The sequence below is a fragment of the Castanea sativa genome, chromosome 9 (genome assembly GCF_040712315.1).
Source record: "Castanea sativa cultivar Marrone di Chiusa Pesio chromosome 9, ASM4071231v1".
Lineage (NCBI taxonomy): Eukaryota > Viridiplantae > Streptophyta > Magnoliopsida > Fagales > Fagaceae > Castanea > Castanea sativa.
Window position 1 is genome coordinate 30,155,535 of NC_134021.1, and position 21,442 is coordinate 30,176,976.

Genomic DNA, 21,442 nt, shown 5'->3' on the forward strand with positions numbered 1-21,442 from the left:
GAGCTGACAAATGAATTTATGAAGTTCATTCAAGTTCATCAATCCATTAGGGACCAAGAAGTTCATTCTCAACTCCAAATGAATCTCATTGAACATTTATAGCAATTACAAGGAGATTCGTGAAAACTATTGGTTTTGTTTATTTGTCTCCTCTTCTTTATGAAGTTGTCATTAAAACTTTTGATTTGGCTTATTTGTTTCATTTTGTTTATGAAGCTGCCATTAAACTCATTGGCTATGTTGTTTTGTTGTGTTAAGTTTAAGTACCAATTAATTGTTTTGTTGTGTTAAGTTTAAATACCATTTGTCATCAAGGAAGTGGCAAGCTTAAATTTGTTGAATTCAATGGGTTTTCTGTGTGAGTTAATGTTATTGGATATGAGTTATGTGTGTAAGTTTTCTATGGACTACATTAGTAGTTTAGTTCAATTGAAACAACTTCAACTTGACAGGTTGGCTTTTAGATTTCATTTATAAATATGTTTTCGGCTTTTGATATGAGTCTTGACAGGTTCAAAGTTTTTATTTTAGTTTATTTATTTTTTGGAGGTGACAGGTTCTAAATTTTTTTTTTTTTTTTGAAGGTGGCAGGTTCATAGTTTAGTTTATATTTTATGTATATAGTTTTTGATGGATTGATTGTTTAGTTCGATTAAAGTGGATATGAGTTTCCATTGCATCTATCATTCTCTTCAAAAAATTCATGTGATCGATAAAGAAAAAAAATCCAAAAACATGGTTGTCACGAAAAATAGATTTCCAGAAGTATGACCATTATAATAATTTTTTTTAAATGCTTGTTAAGAAAGTATGGATTTTTAAAAATATGACCGTTTAAATAAGACGATTATTTGAAAATGTTACCGTTAGAATAAGATGAATATTTGAAAATATGACTGTTAAATACATCATGAGCCAAAAAGATTAAGTACAATGTGAAGCACCTAGCTACAATCTAAAACAAATCTCCCTCTATAACAAAAATCTCCCCCTTTTTTGTGACGAATTGCCAAAGGGCAATCAAGACTCATTATCAAAAGGAAGTGGTGAAGGCGACCGTTGAAAACTCGCTAACTCTGCACATAAAGCTTGAAACTCTGTGAGGACATCCACCAAAAGTTGACCATAAGCCGCCTGAACGGTCATGACAGTGTCCAACATATGACGAACGCTAGAATCATCCGAAGTAGAAGGTGAAGGATCAGCAGCAGCAGCAACAGTCGAATTTTTAGGATCCATTCCCTACAACATCATCAACTGACTTAAGAGTCATTGATTTAGATTTGTTTGTCTTGGGTAGGTCTAACTCATAACTAGAAAGATCCTACAAGTTCATCAACAGGGATGGAGTCCACATCCTTGCTTTCAGTAATGACAGTCACTTTAGGTCTAAAGTTCTCACTCAAAAATCTAAGAATCTTCCTAAAAATCTTAGGTTGATCATATATTTCACCTAAATTATAAATAGAATTAACAATGTCATTAAGCTTAGCATAAAATTCATCAAAACTTTCATCATTAGACATCCTAATGCTTTCAAACCTAGATGTTAACTGCTACAGCTTATTGATCTTAACTGTCTTTGTGCCTTCATGCACAGTTTGAAGAATATTCCAAGCAGTATGAGCAATTTTAACATTAGAGATTCTCTTGAATTCCTCCATAGAAACAACATTAAAAATAACATTCATAACTTTGCTATTAAAAGCAGTTGCTTCAAACTGAGAAATTTGCTACTCACTAACTCGAGTAGTGGGCTTCTCCCATCCGTACTCAACGGAATTCCAAACTCTCTCATCAATGGATTTCAGGAATACTTTCATTCTTATAGGCATAGTTGTTTCTATCAAAGTGAGGTGGGATCACAAGAGAGCGACCATGTTCCATAACAACAGGGGTCAGGGATCAACTCCTAGATCAACGGATCTAAATACTAGAGCTAATCTGCTCTGATACCACTTGTACGTTTTTAGACCCCTTAAACACAAACAGATTAACCTAGTTATTTAGCCAATTGATTAACTTAGGTAAGTTATTCAGATCTAGGTTAATACAAGTAAATCATATCATTAAAACAGTGCAGAAAATAAAGAACACAACGATATGATAACCCAGGAAAACCAAACCGGTAAAAAACCTGGGGATGATTTAACCTAGCTATCCTCAGGGTAAAACAGATCCACTATGAAAGAATTGAAGTTTTACAATAGCGACTTAGACCACTAACATCCTATTACTATCTCAAGTAGAAAAATTACTACCACGACCACGTGACAGCTCCGAGTCCATGGACTACTTCTTTTTCAGATCTACAGCATCCACAAGTATACCACTTGTATTTCTTGAAGTTCTTTATGTAGCAACTGAATCTATCATCAAGCTTTCGACATCAATCTCGATCTTGATAACCCTAAGTATGTATGAAGGCAAACATCTCTAGATCTCACAAGAGATTCACACATACAGCATAAACAACAACCTTAAAAAGTGGTTAGGGTTTTTCCTTTTATACTTAAGGCAAAACATTAAACCTTACACGTCAAACGGGCTTGGGCTGAGTTAGAAAATTCTGCAGAAAAACAATTTGCATGGGTTTCGATTGATCGAGTCTAATTTTCAATCGATTGAGCCCTGCAGATTTACATAATAAATCCTGTAGTACACTCGATTCCAACTATACAAATAAATACACTTTGAGCAACCTAATTCTAGACTCTAAGTTTTGATCATAGTTTGCCAACATTACACATTGAAGTTCTAATACATTTAGATCCTAAATTCTTAGAACCTAACAAAAACTATGAAAATGTGAAGACATGGAAGAGAAAGATTAGTAGATGCTTTAAGGTTTCTTTTAGCAATAAATCTAGAGTCATCATTTATTTTTTCCCACAATTGTTAAGAATGGTTAGTCATAGATAACAACTTGAAGAAGTTAGAAGTCCCAAGACTGATGATGACCATACTTACAAACTAGGTCCACTAACTGATGAATTGGTGTGAAATTTAAAGTCAGATTATAATTGGTAGAAAGGAATTGGAAGTAATATTTAGATGCTTTTTAAGTGCGTTATGTCACGTCCCAAACCCGATACTCGGATTTGTGACCATGACCGGCATGTTAATATCAAGCCTAAACCTAGTATTAACAAAAACCAACTAAACTTTTACAAAACTTTTCCTCTTTCTTTTCATTCTTGTTTCTTTATTTCTTTGTGTAAATTTTCACTTAATATTCAGAGCATCTACACTGTACTCAAAGAATAACATAATCCACCAGTTACTCAAGTTCTAAATTTCACATAATACATCTCTTAATATTTTAAGGTACACAACTTTCATTAGATCCTAAAGTACACAAAACTACAAAGCTAAATATCAAATTGCTAATTTGGGATCTATACTTTTAAAACTAAAATCAGCTCATTCCAAAACTCGACTAAGGCTCCCTCTGCTCCAAAATAAAACCTATTAACTGAAGGAGTGGAAGGGGTGAGCTACACAGCTCAGTAAGGACAAGATACATAAGAATTTGATAAGAATGCATGTAAATCAAATCATTTCATTTTATAAATGTCCATATAGGAGACCATCTTTTCATGCATAGGATTTTATACTATTTATAATAATAACTTATACGCTCTTCGTAGGAAAATAGTTGTTCTTATTTTTCTTATCAAAATAATATTACTAAAACCTTTTGAATTGAATTTCTTTCATTTCTTACAAAGTCACCAAATATAATATTGATTGTTTAAAATCATATACATACGTATATATATTTGTGTGTGTGTGTGTGTGTGTGTATTCTTGTTACAAAATAATCATTTTAACTTAAATCAGACAATTGGTAACTTTGTCTTAAACTAGAAACATTTTAACAAATAAGAAGACTTTTCTTTATAAACTTCTTCTCGTAAAAAATTATAACTTTCATAGTTATAAAACTTAACGTTTCATAAAGAACAGGTATCTGATAACTTTTTAACGTAAACTTGTACTTTCATTAGAAGCTTTATCTTTACAGAACATTAATACATTTTCATCAAATTCTTTATCTTTAAAGCACAACAGAACTTTTTAAACTTTTATCTTTAAAAAACAACTTTTCTTTTCATCATAAACTTCCTTTCATGAGAGCTTTTAACTTTTCATAATGCATTTAAACAAATCAGTCTCTCATGATCAATGAAATAATATAGCTATTCCTAACATATTGGTTAGTCCATATCTGATAAGTCTGTACTTATGAGCACAGACGCACCGCCATTCTCAATACATACTTTGATTGAGCGCAGATGAACCGTCCTTCTTAATGCATACTTTAATTAAGCGCGGACGAACTGCCATCCTCAATACATACTTTGATCGAGTTCAAATTACCAGAGGACATAACCCGAAAACATTTCGTACTTATACATCATATTGAAATTCATAGTTTGCATACATTTCACAATAATAGCATTTCCATTATTTTCTTTAAATAGCATGTTCGTGGAAATTAGTAATAGCATCAATATGCTTAAATCATATACATAAGGTTTCGAAAACTCACAAACATATCATTGTCTGAAACATGATTATATACCATATCTCTAATAGAAAACCTTTTAATACATTACACTTTAAAATAACCTCATGACTTGCCAAATACTCATATAACTTATCCCTTACTTGAAAGTAGAGGAACGAAGAACCTAAAGTCGAAAGAGCTCAGACCCGAGGACTGGTAACACCTAAACCAAATACCAAAACTTATTACTATCAATTATGCCTTAGAATAAACTTACACATTTATTTCAAGGCCTATCTCTTAAAATCAAGGAAATCCTAATCTCACCTCAACGAGGTTCCCACAAACACAAAATACATTCATCAAACAATATGATGTAATAAATCGTAGAGAGACCAACATTCTCACATTAATCTCATATCTCTAGAAGAGCCAATTTCATTTCAAAAGGTGATTTGAGATTAGGGCAATAATGCATGCATAAACATAAACTCTTTTAAGCATGGGCATGTAACCATTTACACTCACATGGCAGCACATTGAACAAGACAGCTTCATAAAAATAACAATCAGATGGTTTAGAACCCCTACTTTGAGTACCAAACCTTGAACCAAGTTACACAAAATTTATCTATGATTCTAGACATACTAAAAGATAAGCATATTAATTTATAGTTTAAAACATTCACCCTAACTTTAGAATTAAATCCTCAAAGTCAGAGTTATCATTTACTGTTTACTACTCATTTTCAGCAGCATATGTCTCATTTGTAAAATACAAATGGGCTATCTAAACACATCCAATCCTCATGCAATTTTACAGAGAAACTTATCTGGATGTCTAGTAAATACCATATCAATTTCGGAGTCAGCATAAAACCATGATTTACTAAAAATCATACAGGACAACATGCTCAAATCTGTCCTGATAGAATTTCATGCAACTTAGAAATTAAACCATTATTTTTATATTGATCCAAATGTTGTGAGAGCACTTCCATTACAACCATATGTGTCTTAGAATTAATAAGAACTACTCCTAGCATCCTAATTCACTGTGTACAATTTAATACATAATTTACCATGTGCAAACATAGAATCTATCACAGTGACAGCTTTGCAACATTATCTTGTAAAATCACATACAATTATCAAACGATGGTATTTTCCTATGAAATTTAATACACACATACTAGACATATTATATAATAATCTCCAACAAACCTTTTACCCATAGTTGTCCTAGAAAAATACAGGATTTATAATGACCAAATAGGTTGACCAATGAGTGCAATTCTTAACAAGTTCATGAACTAACACTCAACCAGCTTCAATTATTGAATCAACTACACATTCAGCACCTCAAATAGTAATTCCATAAAGTTTATCTAGCTATTTTACTCATTTTAACACTTACCAATAACAAATTTTATATTAGTCTATCATCTAGGAGCACATGCAAGCATAACAATGATTCAAATCATATTTGGGCAATCAACAATCTCTAGAATCCAACACACCCATATACAAAATCATATAACCATCACTTTAGTTTAAAATGGATAATGGACTAAAAGAATTAGATGTTCTACTTACCCTAGACATGGTTCTTGGAGTGATAGAGCTAGAGTCACTCTAGCTTTAAATTGAGAACAAAAGCTTGAGAAGAATTGAAAGAAATATTCTTCTTTACTGCTGGACCCGTAGGTGTGAGAAGGAGAGAAGAGTTGAGAGCTTTTTTTTCTTTTGGTGTTGAACCGTGGGTATGAAAGAGGGAGAGAGTTTCTTGAGTCTTCTAATTTCTTTGAGAAAGTCAAAAAGGAGATGAGGTGTGAACAAGAGAAATAGAAAGAGATAAGAACAAAGAAAATGAATAAAGAAGAAGAACGAGGGCTGAAACTTATGGTACAACCAAGAAAAAAATAAGGGAGAAAGTTGTGTGGGGCACGTGTATGCATGAAGTAAAAAGGGGTGATGACTCACCCTTACTACTTTTCAAAATTTACTCTCTACCCCTCCCTAACCTTATATCCTATAAAGGCCCAAACTATAAAATAACTTTGCATGTAAACCCTTACCTTTAAACACTTAATTAAACACCAACAACTATATTTCTAATAACTTAATAACTTAATATAGTTTTGTACATACTTAGTAGATATTTATAACACAATTAGCCATTCAATTATTTATAATCCTTACGATTCTTATTCAATGACATTATAAAATAATATGCTTATTGAATACTCTTATATTAATTTTGGAAAGTATGTGACTCAAGATAATAATTAATCACTTGAACATAGGTTAACTATAAAATTGGGTTGGGGTGTTACACGTTACACTGTTGATCCCAAGCCGAGAAAAAGAGGAAATGTTGTAATAATTGGCCAATTGATATAAATTTTATTCACTTTTTCTTTTTCTTTTTTTACATCGTAACTTAACCAATCTGTAGTTCATTGTCTAAACATTCAGGTGAACCAAACCAATTGACTTTTGGGAGGTAATGGATTGAAGTGGAAAGCTATGAATTTGAATCAATTAATGTAAAAATATAATTTTTTTTTTAGTATTTGTTATTTATTTATAAAATTATTTACATCCATTATATTTTTTTCCTTTAGAACTTGCATAGAAGACTACAAAGTCTGTTGTCTTGGATTGATGTGGTGTTTATGCCTTTATGGTAATGTTAATTAGTCAATTAGTTTGCATCTAGTACAATTATTTTGCTTGAAATTTAAACAATTGAAATTTGTGATGTTATTCTATGGGTGGAGTTTGTGCTTCATAATGATATGGAGAGGAAAGTCAATAGTGGAATTTTGTATTAGAAAGGATGCAGTGAAATTTAATTTACAACGACCTATTGCGTTAAGATGACAAAGGTTGATATACTGTTGTTCCCAAGTCTAAAACATGGTTTTAAAACCCGAACCGTTTAATGAACCGAAAAAGGGAGAGGTTTAGAGTTTTGAGGTCAGACTGAGATTCAACAGAGGTCAAACCGTGATGTGTCATTTAATATTTTAATATATTTGATACTTAAATTGGTTTATATTTAGGCGTAAATGCACTTTTAGTCCCTACATTTTGGCGTTTTTTCATTTTAGTTCATACATTTTAATTTTACCACTTTTAGTCCCTAATTTAATTAACGCGTTTCATTTTGGTCATTTCTGTTAGCCCACCAACGGAAATTGCTTAGGTGGCAAACGGATGCTAACGTGGCCAATTAAAAAATAATAAAAAATTTTAATTAGCATTTAAAAAATTATTAATCAATTTTTACGAAATTAAAAAAGAAAAAACAAAATTAAAAACAATAAAATACATCCATTCAGATCTAATTCATTTTGAACAAGAACACAAAAGAACACAATCACAAATTTAAACATCAACACAAGAACATAAAGCACAAACCCAGGACCAAACACAAAAAACACAAACTCAAATTTAAATATTAACACAACATCACAAACACAAAGAACACAATAACAAACACAAACCAATTAAAAAGAGTAATTACAATTTTTTCCTTTTTTTCTTTTCATTATTTTCGAAAGAACAGAGTACCATGTTCTTCATGTTCTTTAGGAAAGAAAATGAAGGTTGCCCAGAAAAAAAAAATCATTATTTTCTTTTCTTTTATTACATTTTCTTAGCAAATAAACATGCAAAAATTCATTCAAAATCCCTTTCCTCCACCAAATCCTCCAACAAATCAAACCCATAAACCTAGAAAAATAATAAAATCCACATGAAAAAAACAAACCCAGATATAATTGATAAATTAAACATGAACACATTATATATTTGAACAAGAACACAAACCCAGCAAATTTAAAACCCAACAAATTAAATTCAAACCCAGTAAAATGAAATTTGAGCCTCCAAATCTCACATCCCAACAAACCCAAGCAACCACCAATAGATCCGAACAAAACCACCCACCACCACTCCACTAACCACCCACACCACCAACAGATCCGAACAAAACCACCCACCTCTACTCCACCGATCACACAAATCCACAATCTGAGAGGGAAAAAAGAAAAAACATAGCCAACAATTTTTTCAACTGTAATAACTGAACCAATACTCACCGTCCGATCAAAAAAAGAAAAAGAAAGAGAAGGATCCAACTTGGAGATCCGAATGACAGATCAAAATCTGGAGTTACAAGAATTGGGTTGGGAGGAGCTGAGAACAGAGGCTCGGAAGATCGAAGGCGATCTCGACGTTAAGTTCAATTCCTATGACAAGCTCGGTGCTAGGTTCACCCAAGGAAGATTTTGATCTTTAGAGCTTTGATCCCGAATCCACGATCTGAGAGAGAGACTTTAAAGCTTTAGAAAGTTGAAAGAGAGAGGGAGATTTTGGTCTGAGAAAGAGATCTTTAGAGATTTTTGTTTAAGACTGGGTTCAATAACCGCTTCCTCTGGATCCTTCGTTGTCGCTGCCTTTCTGGTTTGTTTTTTCTGTCTTCATGGCTTGGGTTTTGTTCTTCTAGTTCTTCGTGGTCTTCATTGATTTCTTCTTTTTCGTGATTTCTGGGTTTGAAGGGTTCTGGTTGTGTGAGTGAGTAACGGAAAAAGGCATGGATGAAAGAGCATCCTTATCAAACAAAATGGAGGATGAGGAAGCAGAAAAAGTAGCGAGTCAGATGAGGATATTCGTGGGAGGATTGGGAGAGAGCGTGACTGCTAAAGATTGCAAACCCAGATCTACGATCTCTCTCTCTTCACCTAACCTCCAACCCAATCTAGCAAAACCCAGATTTTCTTTTTTTAATTTCGTTAAAATTAATTAATAAATTTTTTGTATTTAAAAGCTGACATGACATTTTTTTAATGCTAATTAAAATTTTTTATTATTTTTTAATTGGCCACGTCAGCATCCGTTTGCCACCTAAGCAATTTCCTTTAGTGGGCTAACGGAAAGGACCAAAATGAAACGCGTTAATTGAATTAGGGACTAAAAGTGGTAAAATTAAAATATAGGGACTAAAATGGAAAAATGTCAAAATGTAGGGACTAAAAGTGCATTTACGCCTTATATTTATTAATTTTTCATTCCTAACCAATAAGTTATGCATGACCCAATGATTTGCATGCTAGATATGTTATTTCATTTGCTGAAAGTAGGTTCAAGTCTTGCCAGTAGCAAATTTTCATTAATTTTTACTAAAATAATGTCATAGATGAACTGGATTCTTATAGAACTGGTCCAAGGACCGGTTCCCGGTTAACCCGGTCGAATCGACCGGTCTGGTTTGGGTTTAAAAACAATGGTCTAGAATGTGGTAGACTTGTTATTCACTACAATATTTTTTCGCGACTATTCTACATGATAGACTTGTCATTTTTACATTGACCCACCTTTTTTGTTCATAATTCACAATGAGCTACATAAAATGTAATTGTGACAAAAATTGTGAAAAAGTTTGGAACTTAACATCCTGTTTGGTTAGGGTGTTTGAATAACAGTTTTCAGTGTTTAAATTCTAAAAATTGTGGGCCTAAAAAAAACAACGCGTTTGGTAAGGGTGTTTTTTACTGAAGTGTTTGAGTTACGTTGCTCAGTTTAGGGTGTTTAAACACTAAATTTAGAAAGCTCCTCTTACCAATTTTCAATTTTTAAACAACGTTGCTCAATGACACTTTTGTAAATATGTTGAAAATCATTGGGCCCATTTAATTAGACAACACATAAAGCTCCCTTCTTTAGTTTTAACCAGGGGACCCACTTGTCAGCTTTAAAAAAAAAACATATGTACATACCAAACACATAATTATGTTTTTTCACACACTAAAACATATTATTTGAAACATGGTATCAAATATTTTTTTTTTCTTTATGAATACTGTAAACATGTGTTTTCATAACACTTTTTAAATCACAATTTTTACCTCATTATAAACAACAATACTAAAAAACGAGCCAAAAATGTTGGTTTTCAATTTTCACATTTTGAAATTCGGATGGGCCCACCTATAAGACATATATAGGTGTTGGGCCCATCCAAATTTTGAAAACCATTTACCGTTTTTTAAACAGATACATAAGACTGGGGGTTTATGCCAAACTATTTAGAGGGGGTCACATTTTAATTGAGTCCAAGCCCTAGAGCTTGAAGTTAACCGGAAATTTGGATTCTATATGATCGAAGTAAAAAAAAGCCGCTTCATAAACGACAATAAAGGAAGACTTTTGACCATGTCTAATCTCTATCAGTGACTCCACTAGTACACTTCAAGCCATGCGACTCCATTACTTACAGCCAGAAAAGTTGTTCCATTTGTTTTTTTGTCCCAAAGCAATGTGAAGGCTAGTCTACAATTGGACGTGGTTGCTGCCTTTATTAGGTTGCATGGTGCAGTATCTATCTTTATTAGGCGCCATGATGCTATGTAGGACTCTTTAGGTAGATGTCAATTTTGAACCTATATAGATCTAAAGACAGCAACTTTTCTGATGATTTTTTTTACTTAGGGGGGTGATAAGTTCTTGAAATGGTGGGTATTGTATGAATTGAGGTTATTCAATGTATTGTGCTGTGTATGTGTGTACATCACATTGTTTTTAAACGTGGGAATCTTTGGGCTATGTTTAGTCTAGTTGTGTTTGATCCGGATTATGACTTGACTTAATATAAAAGTGTTATGGTTTTTAATGGGAGATTTTCTAAGGCTTAATTTATGAAGTAAAGGTTTGGGGGGAAAAGTTTTGCCCGTTTTTAGCCCATTGTGAATTCTCTGTGCATGATAAAAATACCGTTGTTCTCATATTAGGGTTTGGTGTGTGTTGTTTTGAGAGAGAAAAAAATTGTACTGCTGCCATATCTTGTATTTTTTTCTGGTAAATAGTTAAATTACTGCAATTTTATGGATATAGGCAAATTGTTAAACCACGTAAATATTATCTTGTGTAATGGTTTTTTTTTTGTGTGCAAATTCTTTCTTTATTTTTGCATCTCACAAAACTGAAAATTTTGTATTATTTCCTACCAAAACTATTGTTTGTTACTTGAGATCCAAAGATTGATAAATTCATGATGATACAGAGGGTGTGAGAGATCAAGGAGTTAAACCAAAATATAGTTACTATGGATTGCTTTATAAACATGGTAATATTTTAGTGATTAGTTAGATATATTAAGTACAAAATCATATCGTGGGTTCTAATTAGCTCAACCGGTAAAGCCTCTGTATACAAGATCTGGGGTTCAATCCTCACCTACACCAAAAATTGATCGGTGTCTTGGTCTGATGATAAAGAGCTATAATCAGGAGCGGACGTCATAGGTTGAAACTCTCAAAATAAAAATTACAAAATCATATCAAGAAAGAAAATAACATAGGAATATATGCTACAAATCAAAGGAGGTATCATACATATATGCAATAATCAAAAGAACATGGGAACATGATTCAAGAAAATGTCATTGACAACTAACAATAGCCTCAGAAATTGTACTCCAACAAGCGTCATTACTTCCATCCAATTTGGTTGTGCTACAAAACAAACAATCAAATGAACTAATTAACGAAACAAGTGTATGACTAACGTGAACAAACAACAATTGTATTCCATAATTTCCATTAGTGTTAATATTAATAAACAGTAGCATCCAAACTTGACAATCCCTAATAGAAGCGATTGATACTCTTTTCTTTCTACTTCTACTTTTTTTTTTGTTCTTAATTTTATATGTTTATGTTTTTTCCCCCAATACAACAAAGTGACCAATATGTATGTCCATTAATAAAACAAAATGACTAAGCATACCTAGCTCGTTCTTCTTCGGTTTTCCTTCTTAAATTTAAGAAATGTGTCTTTAATTGCATTAATTTCATTGACGACCACATTTGCAGGCATCCGCTCATCTGGTGATGTTCTAGAACACGACAATCCAATTTCGAACACTGATATCAAGCATTCTTTTATTTTGCTACTAATGTTAACATGAGGATCTTCTTCAATTATTGTTCTTTCTTCTATGTCATCGTTAGCATCTTCTTCATCCTCCACAGAGAACATTGATGGGTCAACTATATCCATGATATGTTCTTGCAAAGCCATTGTAGCGAATTTGTGAATGCTCAAACCATCTTTGAACATTTCATCAATAGGTCTTTTTCCAATAAACATTTCCAGTAAGAGTATCCCATAGCTATAAATGTCTCCTAGTGGTGAAACTTGGCCCCCCATCGCATACTCTACAATTCATCAATACATATTCAATAACAATACTAGTATTATGAGCTTAAAATTCAACCACTAATACAATATGCATTCCTGGCACATATAGCCTTCATACAATTTTGTGAATATTTGGTTTTTTAGGGAAAAAAAATATTGTTTTGTTTTTTCAAGTGGCATTTTCCCCACTCAAAAAGTGGAGTCAAAAGCATATAATTACTTTTTGAAAGAATCCCTACTTTAGTTTAATATCAATGCAATTTTTTATAAAGGAAATGAAGAGTACTTAATCTAGTTAGAAAATTACCTGGAGGAATGTATCCAATGGAACCTTTGAGCCCAACTGACAAGCTTTGAGATTTGGAGGGACTGTTTGATGTTTCAAAGAGGAAATTCACCAATCCGAAATCACCAACATGGGCTGTCATATCTTCATCAAGGAGTATATTGCTTGGTTTTAGATCACAATGAATAATTGGGGTTTGACATTGGTGATGAAGATATTCTAATGCATAAACAACATCAATGGCTATGTTTAGTCTTTGAATAAAATTCAATCTCTTGCTTTGATGTTGCACTTCATCTTTAGGATGCAACCATTGGTCTAGACTACCATTGCACATGAACTCAAAAATTAAACTCTTAAAGTCATTCCCTTCATGATCAATGCTGGAGCAAGCAGAGATAATCTTGAGGAGATTACGATGTCGTATACTTCTTAAAGCATTGCATTCATTAATGAAACTATTGGAAGCTCCTTGTTGTTGAAGGTTTAATACTTTAACCGCAACAATTGCTCCATTTCTAGGAAGAATTCCTTTATATACAGAGCCAAAGCTACCCGAACCAATCAAATTGTTTTTAGAAAAACAATTTGTTGATTGTAGGAGTTCTGCATAGGAGATACGTAATTGCCAATCTTCAAAGAAAGATGTAGTTAATGCTTTCTCTATTGAATTTTTCCCAACAAAGCATGTAGGGTAAAAATACAATAGAACAAGTACAGATATGATTATTATAGTGACAGGAATTACGATTATGATTAAAAGAAGCCTCCTAGACAAATGTGGATTTTTCTTTGAGCATGAAGGTAAATGTAATTCTTGGACACCACCACATAGCTTATCATTTCCAATGATTGAAATTTCACTTGCATTTGAAAAAATCCCTTCACTTGGCATTTCACCCTCGAAATCATTATAAGAAATGTTGAGATACTTAAGTGATGTAAACTTGCTAAAAAATTTAGGAATATGCCCAGAGAAATTATTTCGTGAAAGATCTATTTCTTCTAAACTTCTTAACATCTCCAAGGATTGAGGTATTGCTCCTTCAAGTGAATTACCTTCCAAATACAAGTGCTCCAAACTAAGACAATTCTCAAGAGTGGAAGGAATTTCACCTGATAATCTATTCTCTGAGAGATCTAACTCGCCAAGATGTATTAAGTTGCCCACTTCAAACGGCAGTGCACCTATCAAAAAATTATGGGAAATGACCAAAGAAATAGAAAGGGAAGAAAGACCCAAAACCTGTTTTGGTATAGTGCCAGTGAGATTGTTACGAGAAAGGTTCAGTGTATGCAAGTTTTGGCAATTTCCGAGGCTTGGGGGTATTGTTCCCTCAAATTTGTTCTCATCCAAAAAGAGGCTTGTCAATGTGGTTAAGTTACCCAAGGAGGAAGGGATTGACCCAGAAAATTTGTTATTATGCAAAAATAATTCGACTAATTTTTGAAGCTTCCCAAGAACATCTGGGAGAGTACCTCCAAAATAGTTACCATCTAATCGTAGAAGATTTAAGTTAATGAGGTTCCCGATCCCAATAGGGATGTAGCCACGGATCAAATTCCCACCTAAAGTAAGAAATTGTAACTTGGTGGAAAGGTTGGCTATGGAGTTGGGCAATACTCCTCCAAAACTATTACCATAAAGACGCAAGACCTCCAAACTAGTACAATTAGCTAAGAAACTGAGAAAATTCAGGTCTCCATCTTCCCCCTTTCCAAGTCTATTCTCTTCAAAAGCAAGCACAACCAAGCCTTGCAAACTTGCTAAATTTTGTGGCACTGTCCCTGTCAAACCATTTGAACTGAAGTCAAGAAACTGGAGTTGAGAAGCATTTGATAACGACACTGGAATTGGTCCTGTGAAACTATTTTGACCACCAAGAAACATTTGAAGGTTAGGAAGAGTGAGACCAACGTCTGGTGGAAGGCTTCCATGTAGTCGGTTTTGCGTAACAGAGAACGAGTATATGGAAGAAATATTAAAAATCACAAGAGGGATTGTACCAGACAGATTATTCACAGAAAGTTTAAAAAATCTCAAGCTTGATAGACGACCAAGTTCACTAGGTATGCTTCCTTGAAAATTGTTCTCAAGAAGACTAAGGACATTTAAAGAAGAAATGTTACCTATCCAAGCTGGGATAGTTCCTGTCAGGTTGTTCTGACCAAGACTTAGATTCACCAACTTTGTCAATGAGCTGAGATGGTCTGGAATCTGCCCAATAAGATCATTGACAGCCACATCAAGCACTCTAAGTTGTGTGCAATAACTTAGATTAGTTGGAATACTCCCATTAAAGGAATTCCAACTCAAATTGAGATGCTGCAGGTGTTGTAGACGTCCCACTTCTTGAGGAATTTTACCATAGAAGTTGTTGTTTTGTAGGTTTATTCCTTTGAGGTAAGAAAGATTTCCTATAGAAAATGGTATGGAGCCAACCAAGCTCTTATCTTCCAGGTCCAAAACAATTACTCTTTTACTGGAAAAGCTACATGTAACACCTATCCAGTTGCAAAAATGTGTGGAGTCATTCCATGAGCTCATGATTTGAAGTGGGTCTTGGGTGATCCGACTCTTGAAGTCAAGTAAAGCCAGTTGATCTGTCTTATTTGCAAAAGCTTGAACTGTAGCAGATTTCAAACATGAGCTCATAAACATTAGAAGACTCCCATGAAAGAATATTAAGAAAAGCCACTTGTAACTGAGACAAGAGTGCATCATTATGTTGGGGTTGCAAGTTTGAAGTGAAGGATAGAATCTGATAACCATTTACGTGGATACAAATAATTCAATTAGAGATAACATAATTATATGTCAGTAGGACACAGCTTTCTTTTTGCCCCCCCTATCGATAATGACATAAGAGTGAACATTACGTGACCCTGAAGAGAAGACTTTTGGGCCTTCGGCTTATAAGAAACAGCCAGAGAAAGATAGAAGTAAAAAAAAGGAGAGGTAGATTTCTGTGGGAGTAGAATTCAGATGCTGCTGTTGTCCAGCAAGATATGAGTCTGATAAAAGATCATTTCTTAATTTTTCTCCTTTGATTGAAGTAGTTAAACTGTACCAAGTCTTTAGCCGACATCTAATAAGATAAGTTTGAAACATGTGAAAAGACTCCTAATAAATCATTCAACATGTCACCGACCGAAAAGCTATCCTTGCTAATAAGATAAGTTTGAAACATGTGAAAAGACTCCTAATAAATCATTCAACATGTCACTGACCAAAAAGCTATCCTAGTTCAATAGGAATTGTGAGGACAGCGTGTTACCAATGTACAGCTAGTATTTAATTGTTGCTGTTTTTGCTATGATTGAATGAAGGTTCAGTTTTATGCAATTATTTGGGCAAGTATTATATGTATTTTTATATATTTTTTTACTCCTCAAGTATTTTTATATATGTTTTCAAACAATAAAAACACATATTTTCAAACATATATACCAAACACCCATTAGATCACTTAACTACTAAACTTATTCCCAACCAATTAAAGAGAAAGCTCTAATTTATATAGACATATAAATCTTCTTACAAGATTTTTTAGCTTTTAACTGAAACTAAAAAACTAGAAATTTGTACAACCTTTTACTTCAGGTGCATGAAAATTTTCATTGAACATGACGGAGAGCAGTAAATTTGTTGATTTTTATGATTGTCACACTTATATTAAAATTCTTGGGATAAAATACTGATGCAAGATTTTTTTTTTTTTTTATATTCCATTTTGTAGTAGTTTATTTAGTTTATATTTGAATTAGTACAAATACAATGTGGAAAAAAAAAAAATCCTAATATAGGGGATTCAAAATTTTTCACGAAGAATGGGAGCCTATTTTGCCAGTCCAAGCCTTGTTTATCACACATTTAAATTGGAGCCCATTACTTCTCTTCTTTATTATTGGATTCATTTGTAAGAAAACCCAGCCCAACATAAGAATAGCTCAACTGTACATAATTTTAAAAATAAAAAATAAAAGCTATCTTCAACCCAGTCTAATTGAGCGGACCATACTTCCTGGGCCGACCGAACAAATGCCATTAAAGCCGACTAAAATAGGCCAGATAGACCAGCCCACCGGTGCAATTGAGTATATTGCAAAAATGGTCAGTTCCACCGACAACACTAAACCTTGGGGCAAATCGGCCCAATACCATCTTTTTCAAAACAATTTAGTCAAAAAACACTGTTTCAGAAATAATTGGGGAAATACCACTTTTTCTAGTACTCGAGTTTGGCGAGCTCGAGTACCGGATTTTCTAGTTCCATCGTGGCATGCCAGCGTGGCATTTCGGATTTAAAAAATGCCACTTAGTACTCGAGTTCAACAAACTCGAGTACTGTATACTGTGGTACCCGAGTCCTCTAAACTCGGGTACCAATCTGGATTCACGCCAGGTTTGATGGATAATGCCATTTAATACTCAAGTTTCATGTGCTCGAGTACTGTTAACAGTACCCGAGTACCTGAAACTCGAGTACCAATCTGGATTGGCAACCATCTATTTGGTGTATATGATGCCCATGGTACTCGAGTTTCAGGTACTCGGGTACTGTTAACAGTACTCGAGCACATAAAACTCGAGTATTTCTCACTAAAACCTGTGAAAGTTCAAAGGGATAACATGACACTTGTTTTTATGTAAAGCATATTAAGATGATTTTTTTCCCATAGCCAAATGCTCCCAGTCAGCCTCCTCAAGGAAATGAAACAGAAGGGATGCGTGGTAATGTTGGAGGCTAGGCCCAAACAGGAAGTCAAGCACAGTCTGGGCAGGCATTTTCTACTCAACCATTCCAATCTTTACCTCAAGTTGTGCAAATCCCACTGGCTGCAGCTGCTGTACCTGTTCCTTCCCTTCATATGGTAGTTATATATTCTTACATTGATGATTCACATGTGTTTTGCATTAAACTGTCTTTCATATATCTTTTTTTCCCTTCATTTCAGCCTATCCCTGATTCATTGAGTACTCTCTCTGAGTTTATGAATCGCATGGAGCAGACACTGGTTTCTTGTCTCAAAATGGTGATTCCAAAACCTTTTTAACTTGTAGTTGCAAATGATTGCATAAAATTAACCAGTTCTCCATGATATAGGGTATCAGCCAAATTCATCTTCAACCAACCCCCGTGACCTACCAAGGGTGGAATTACCTTCCAGTGCACAGGGGTTGCCTACACCTGAAGCATTGAGCATAGTCCTGCGTCAAGCAGAACGGCTTCTCAGTGGTCACGCTGTTGCTGCACTATCTGTAATCACCATATTCAGAATACTTTAAATCTTGGGTTTTTTTTTGGGCGACTTTGTTTTGTTCCTTTTGCTGCACAATATTTATGTGTATGTTCGTTCTCTATCTCTTTTTTGGCTTTTTGTTAGATTATATCCATTATTTCTGATTTTTTGTCTCTTTTGTGGAAGAATGCATATGGGTTTGTTGTGACATTATCAACTTTTGGAACATTTCTTGTTGAGTAAAAGAGAGGAGTTTCATTAGTTCCAATATTTTTTCACTGAATCTGGTATTATTTTAGAAATATATATGGATCATAAGAATTCTAAATGGATTTTTCTTAAGTGTCCGTTTATCTCTTAGCTTATTTGGTTAGCTTTAAGCTTTTAGCTTAACAGAATCCTTTCACTTCTTAGCTTAACAGAATCCTTTCACTTCTTACTTCAATTATCTTCCATGACAGGTGATTTTTCTTACATGGATTTTTATATTCACATCATTTTAGGCAAAAGGAATTGTGTGACAAAGAAGATTGCAAGATATGTGATAATCTTGATGTGGATCAGCCATGCATATGTTAGTTTTATCTTTGAAATCGCTTTTGGCATTCTAGATGTTCCTTTCTATGCTTTTTTTTAAAGATGAATGAGAAATATATTTATAAACTACTAAAAACTAAAAAACAATGTACAGTTACTATCTCAACTCATAGACCAAAAGAACTCCTAGTCCTAGTAAAGAGCAGCTATACAATTGCATGTCACAGTAAAGGACAAAAAACACACATAAGGAAGAGGTAGCCTTTGTAAAACCACCCTACCTGCAACCAAAATCTAAACGAACCCCATTTAAGAAATGCAGTGCAAAATCTTCAAGCTGAAACTCTAAGTATTGCAATGACTCTGTTCAAGAGAGAGCCTTCATATTTCAAAATGCCTTTTCCAAGGATAATTGCATTTTTCCGATGCCAAATATTATAGATTGATCCTAAAGCTAGCTTACACACCACAGCTTGTAGAGATTTTCCCCTACACTTCTCCACTCTCCATTATGTGATGTCTTCCCATACAAACCCGGGAGCCTGGAGATGGCAGCACCTCATTAACTCTTTTCTAAATAAAGAGCACTAAAAAAACGTTCACTAAAAATCAAATGGAAGTAAAGATTCGAGCTGCATGATTACAACACTCCAGAAATTAAGGCCAACACAGATTGATACTCGAGCTTCATGGACCCGGGTACTGTTAACACAGTACCCATGTCACAAAGCTCAAGTATCAAATGGCATGATACACTTAATAAATGGGGGCCAACCCAGATTAATACTTGAGTTTTAGGGACTCGGGTACTGTGTTAACAGTACCCGAGTCCAAGAAGCTCGAGTATCAAATGGCATTATGCGGTCACTATATGGAGGCCAATCCAGATTGGTACCCGAGTTTAGAGGACTCGGGTACCACAATATACAATACTCGAGTTTGTTGAACTCGAGTACTAAGTGGCATTTTTTAAATCCGAAATGCCACGTTGGCATGCCACGGTGGAACTAGAAAATCCAGTACTCGAGCTCACCAAGCTCGAGTACTAGAAAAAGTGGTATTTCCCCAATTATTTCTGAAACAGTGTTTTTTGCCTAAATTGTTTTGAAAAAGATGGTATTGGGCGGATTTGGCCCTAAACCTTGTACACATCAAGTTTCTTCTACGGCCCATGGCCCCATGCTAATAGATAGCATCCCTCTGACTTCCTGGTCAATAATTTTAACTCGTCACAAGAAGTCTACACATCCTTCAAAAACATTTTATTTGAAACTTCTTCTTTTTCCGATACTTACAATTGGAATTTAGTATTCGAACCTGGAATATTTTTATTAGAAATGCCCGAAGGTGTCGGTTAAATTACAAGGTTATATTTCTCAAAGAAAAAAAAAATTACAAGGTTCTTAGTAACATTTTTTGGAAACTTAATCTAAAACCAATTATTACATGCATTTATGGGTCAAGGAACTACAAAATTGAGTAATTCCAGATAGTTGATCAACTAAATTAGTAGTCTAGACCTAAAGAACTTTAAAAAAAAAATTATTTATTTATTTTAAGAATCCTAGAGGAACTAGACCAAAAGGATTGATAAGTCTATGGAGTACAAAGGGTATGAGCCTGTGAGGGATTGAGAAGTTAAATCAAAAGATAGTTATTATGGATTACTCTATTAAAACGGTAATATTTGAGTGATCAATTAGCTATATTAGTTTTCTCCAAAAAAAGAAGAAGAAGCTATATTATAGGGAGAAATTAAATTTAACAAAAAATTCAAGAAAATAAAATGACAAGGGAATAGGTCCCAGAGAAAATGTTAATACCTACCCATAAACATTTTTATGTTCAGCAGAGTAAGCCCAAACCCAATTAGCCAACTTCTGGTGCAAGTTTCTAAGCAATAACATAAAGCTACAAATAGGGTATGGAATACATAAAGAAATTAAAGGAGGGATCGTATGTTCCATTTAAAAAAAGAAAAGGAATATGGTTTAAGAAAATGTCATTGACAAATAATAGTGAACCATTGATCTAAATTACCTTTTATCTGGAAAACAAAGACATAAATGGTTGATACAGAACCTGCATATGTGTAAACTCAAAACTGTATAGATTGCTCAGATGAATGTCATTGGGCTCATTACTTAGAGATTCCATCCCATCCGGTCAATCTAAAAACAGAAAACCAAATGAATTAATTAAATAACACAACATGGGAGATGTATTAAGATATGGGGTGAGAAATGGATCCCTTCCATGGAGTTAGGCAGAAGAACCTCAATGGAAAGTGGAGCGAAAGTTGCAAGCCTCATTGTGTAGGAACGAGCTGAGTGGGATGTCGCCTTGATAAGACGCACCTTCATCCCCCACGAAGCTGAGGCTATCCTTAGCATCTCGATTAGCCCCATGAACCCATCGGACTCCCAGGTCTGAGCAAAGTCCCCAAATGGCATTTTCACAATTAAGAGTGCATATAGAGTAGCAGCTAAACATCTTGCTGACCTTAAGGGAAGAGAGGAAAGCCCAGGTTGCTCTAACAACAAAATGACAACGATTTGGAAGGTTATATGGAACTTACAGCGCCCAAATAAAATAAAGTACTTCATGTGGAGAGCTTGTAGGAATGTGCTCCCCACGAAGTAGTGCTTGCTACA

At 34.1% G+C, this 21,442-nt stretch overlaps 1 protein-coding gene and 1 long non-coding RNA gene across 6 annotated transcripts; both read right to left on the bottom strand.

Moving 5' to 3' along the window:
* Positions 1-825: 825 nt before the first annotated feature.
* On the bottom strand, positions 826-6,411 carry LOC142611304 (uncharacterized). Of its 2 annotated transcripts, XR_012840008.1 has the most exons (3): positions 6,110-6,389; positions 4,284-4,736; positions 826-3,475 (listed from the first exon to the last, which is right to left on the bottom strand). It is a non-coding gene; the product is annotated as an uncharacterized LOC142611304 (long non-coding RNA). The 2 variants fall into 2 exon arrangements; XR_012840007.1 differs by having other exon boundaries at positions 826-4,736; positions 6,110-6,411.
* A 5,453-nt stretch (positions 6,412-11,864) lies between these two features.
* LOC142611236 (receptor kinase-like protein Xa21) lies at positions 11,865-15,907 on the bottom strand. Of its 4 annotated transcripts, XM_075783291.1 has the most exons (4): positions 15,138-15,894; positions 13,029-14,795; positions 12,308-12,738; positions 11,865-12,033 (listed from the first exon to the last, which is right to left on the bottom strand). In XM_075783291.1, exons 1-3 carry the CDS (start codon positions 15,778-15,780, stop codon positions 12,308-12,310), a joined length of 2,841 nt encoding a protein of 946 aa, XP_075639406.1. In that variant the 5' UTR covers positions 15,781-15,894; the 3' UTR covers positions 11,865-12,033. The 4 variants fall into 4 exon arrangements, with proteins under 4 accessions (XP_075639406.1, XP_075639403.1, XP_075639405.1 ...); XM_075783288.1 differs by having other exon boundaries at positions 13,029-15,896; XM_075783290.1 differs by lacking the exon at positions 12,308-12,738 and having other exon boundaries at positions 13,029-15,907.
* Positions 15,908-21,442: the final 5,535 nt, after the last annotated feature.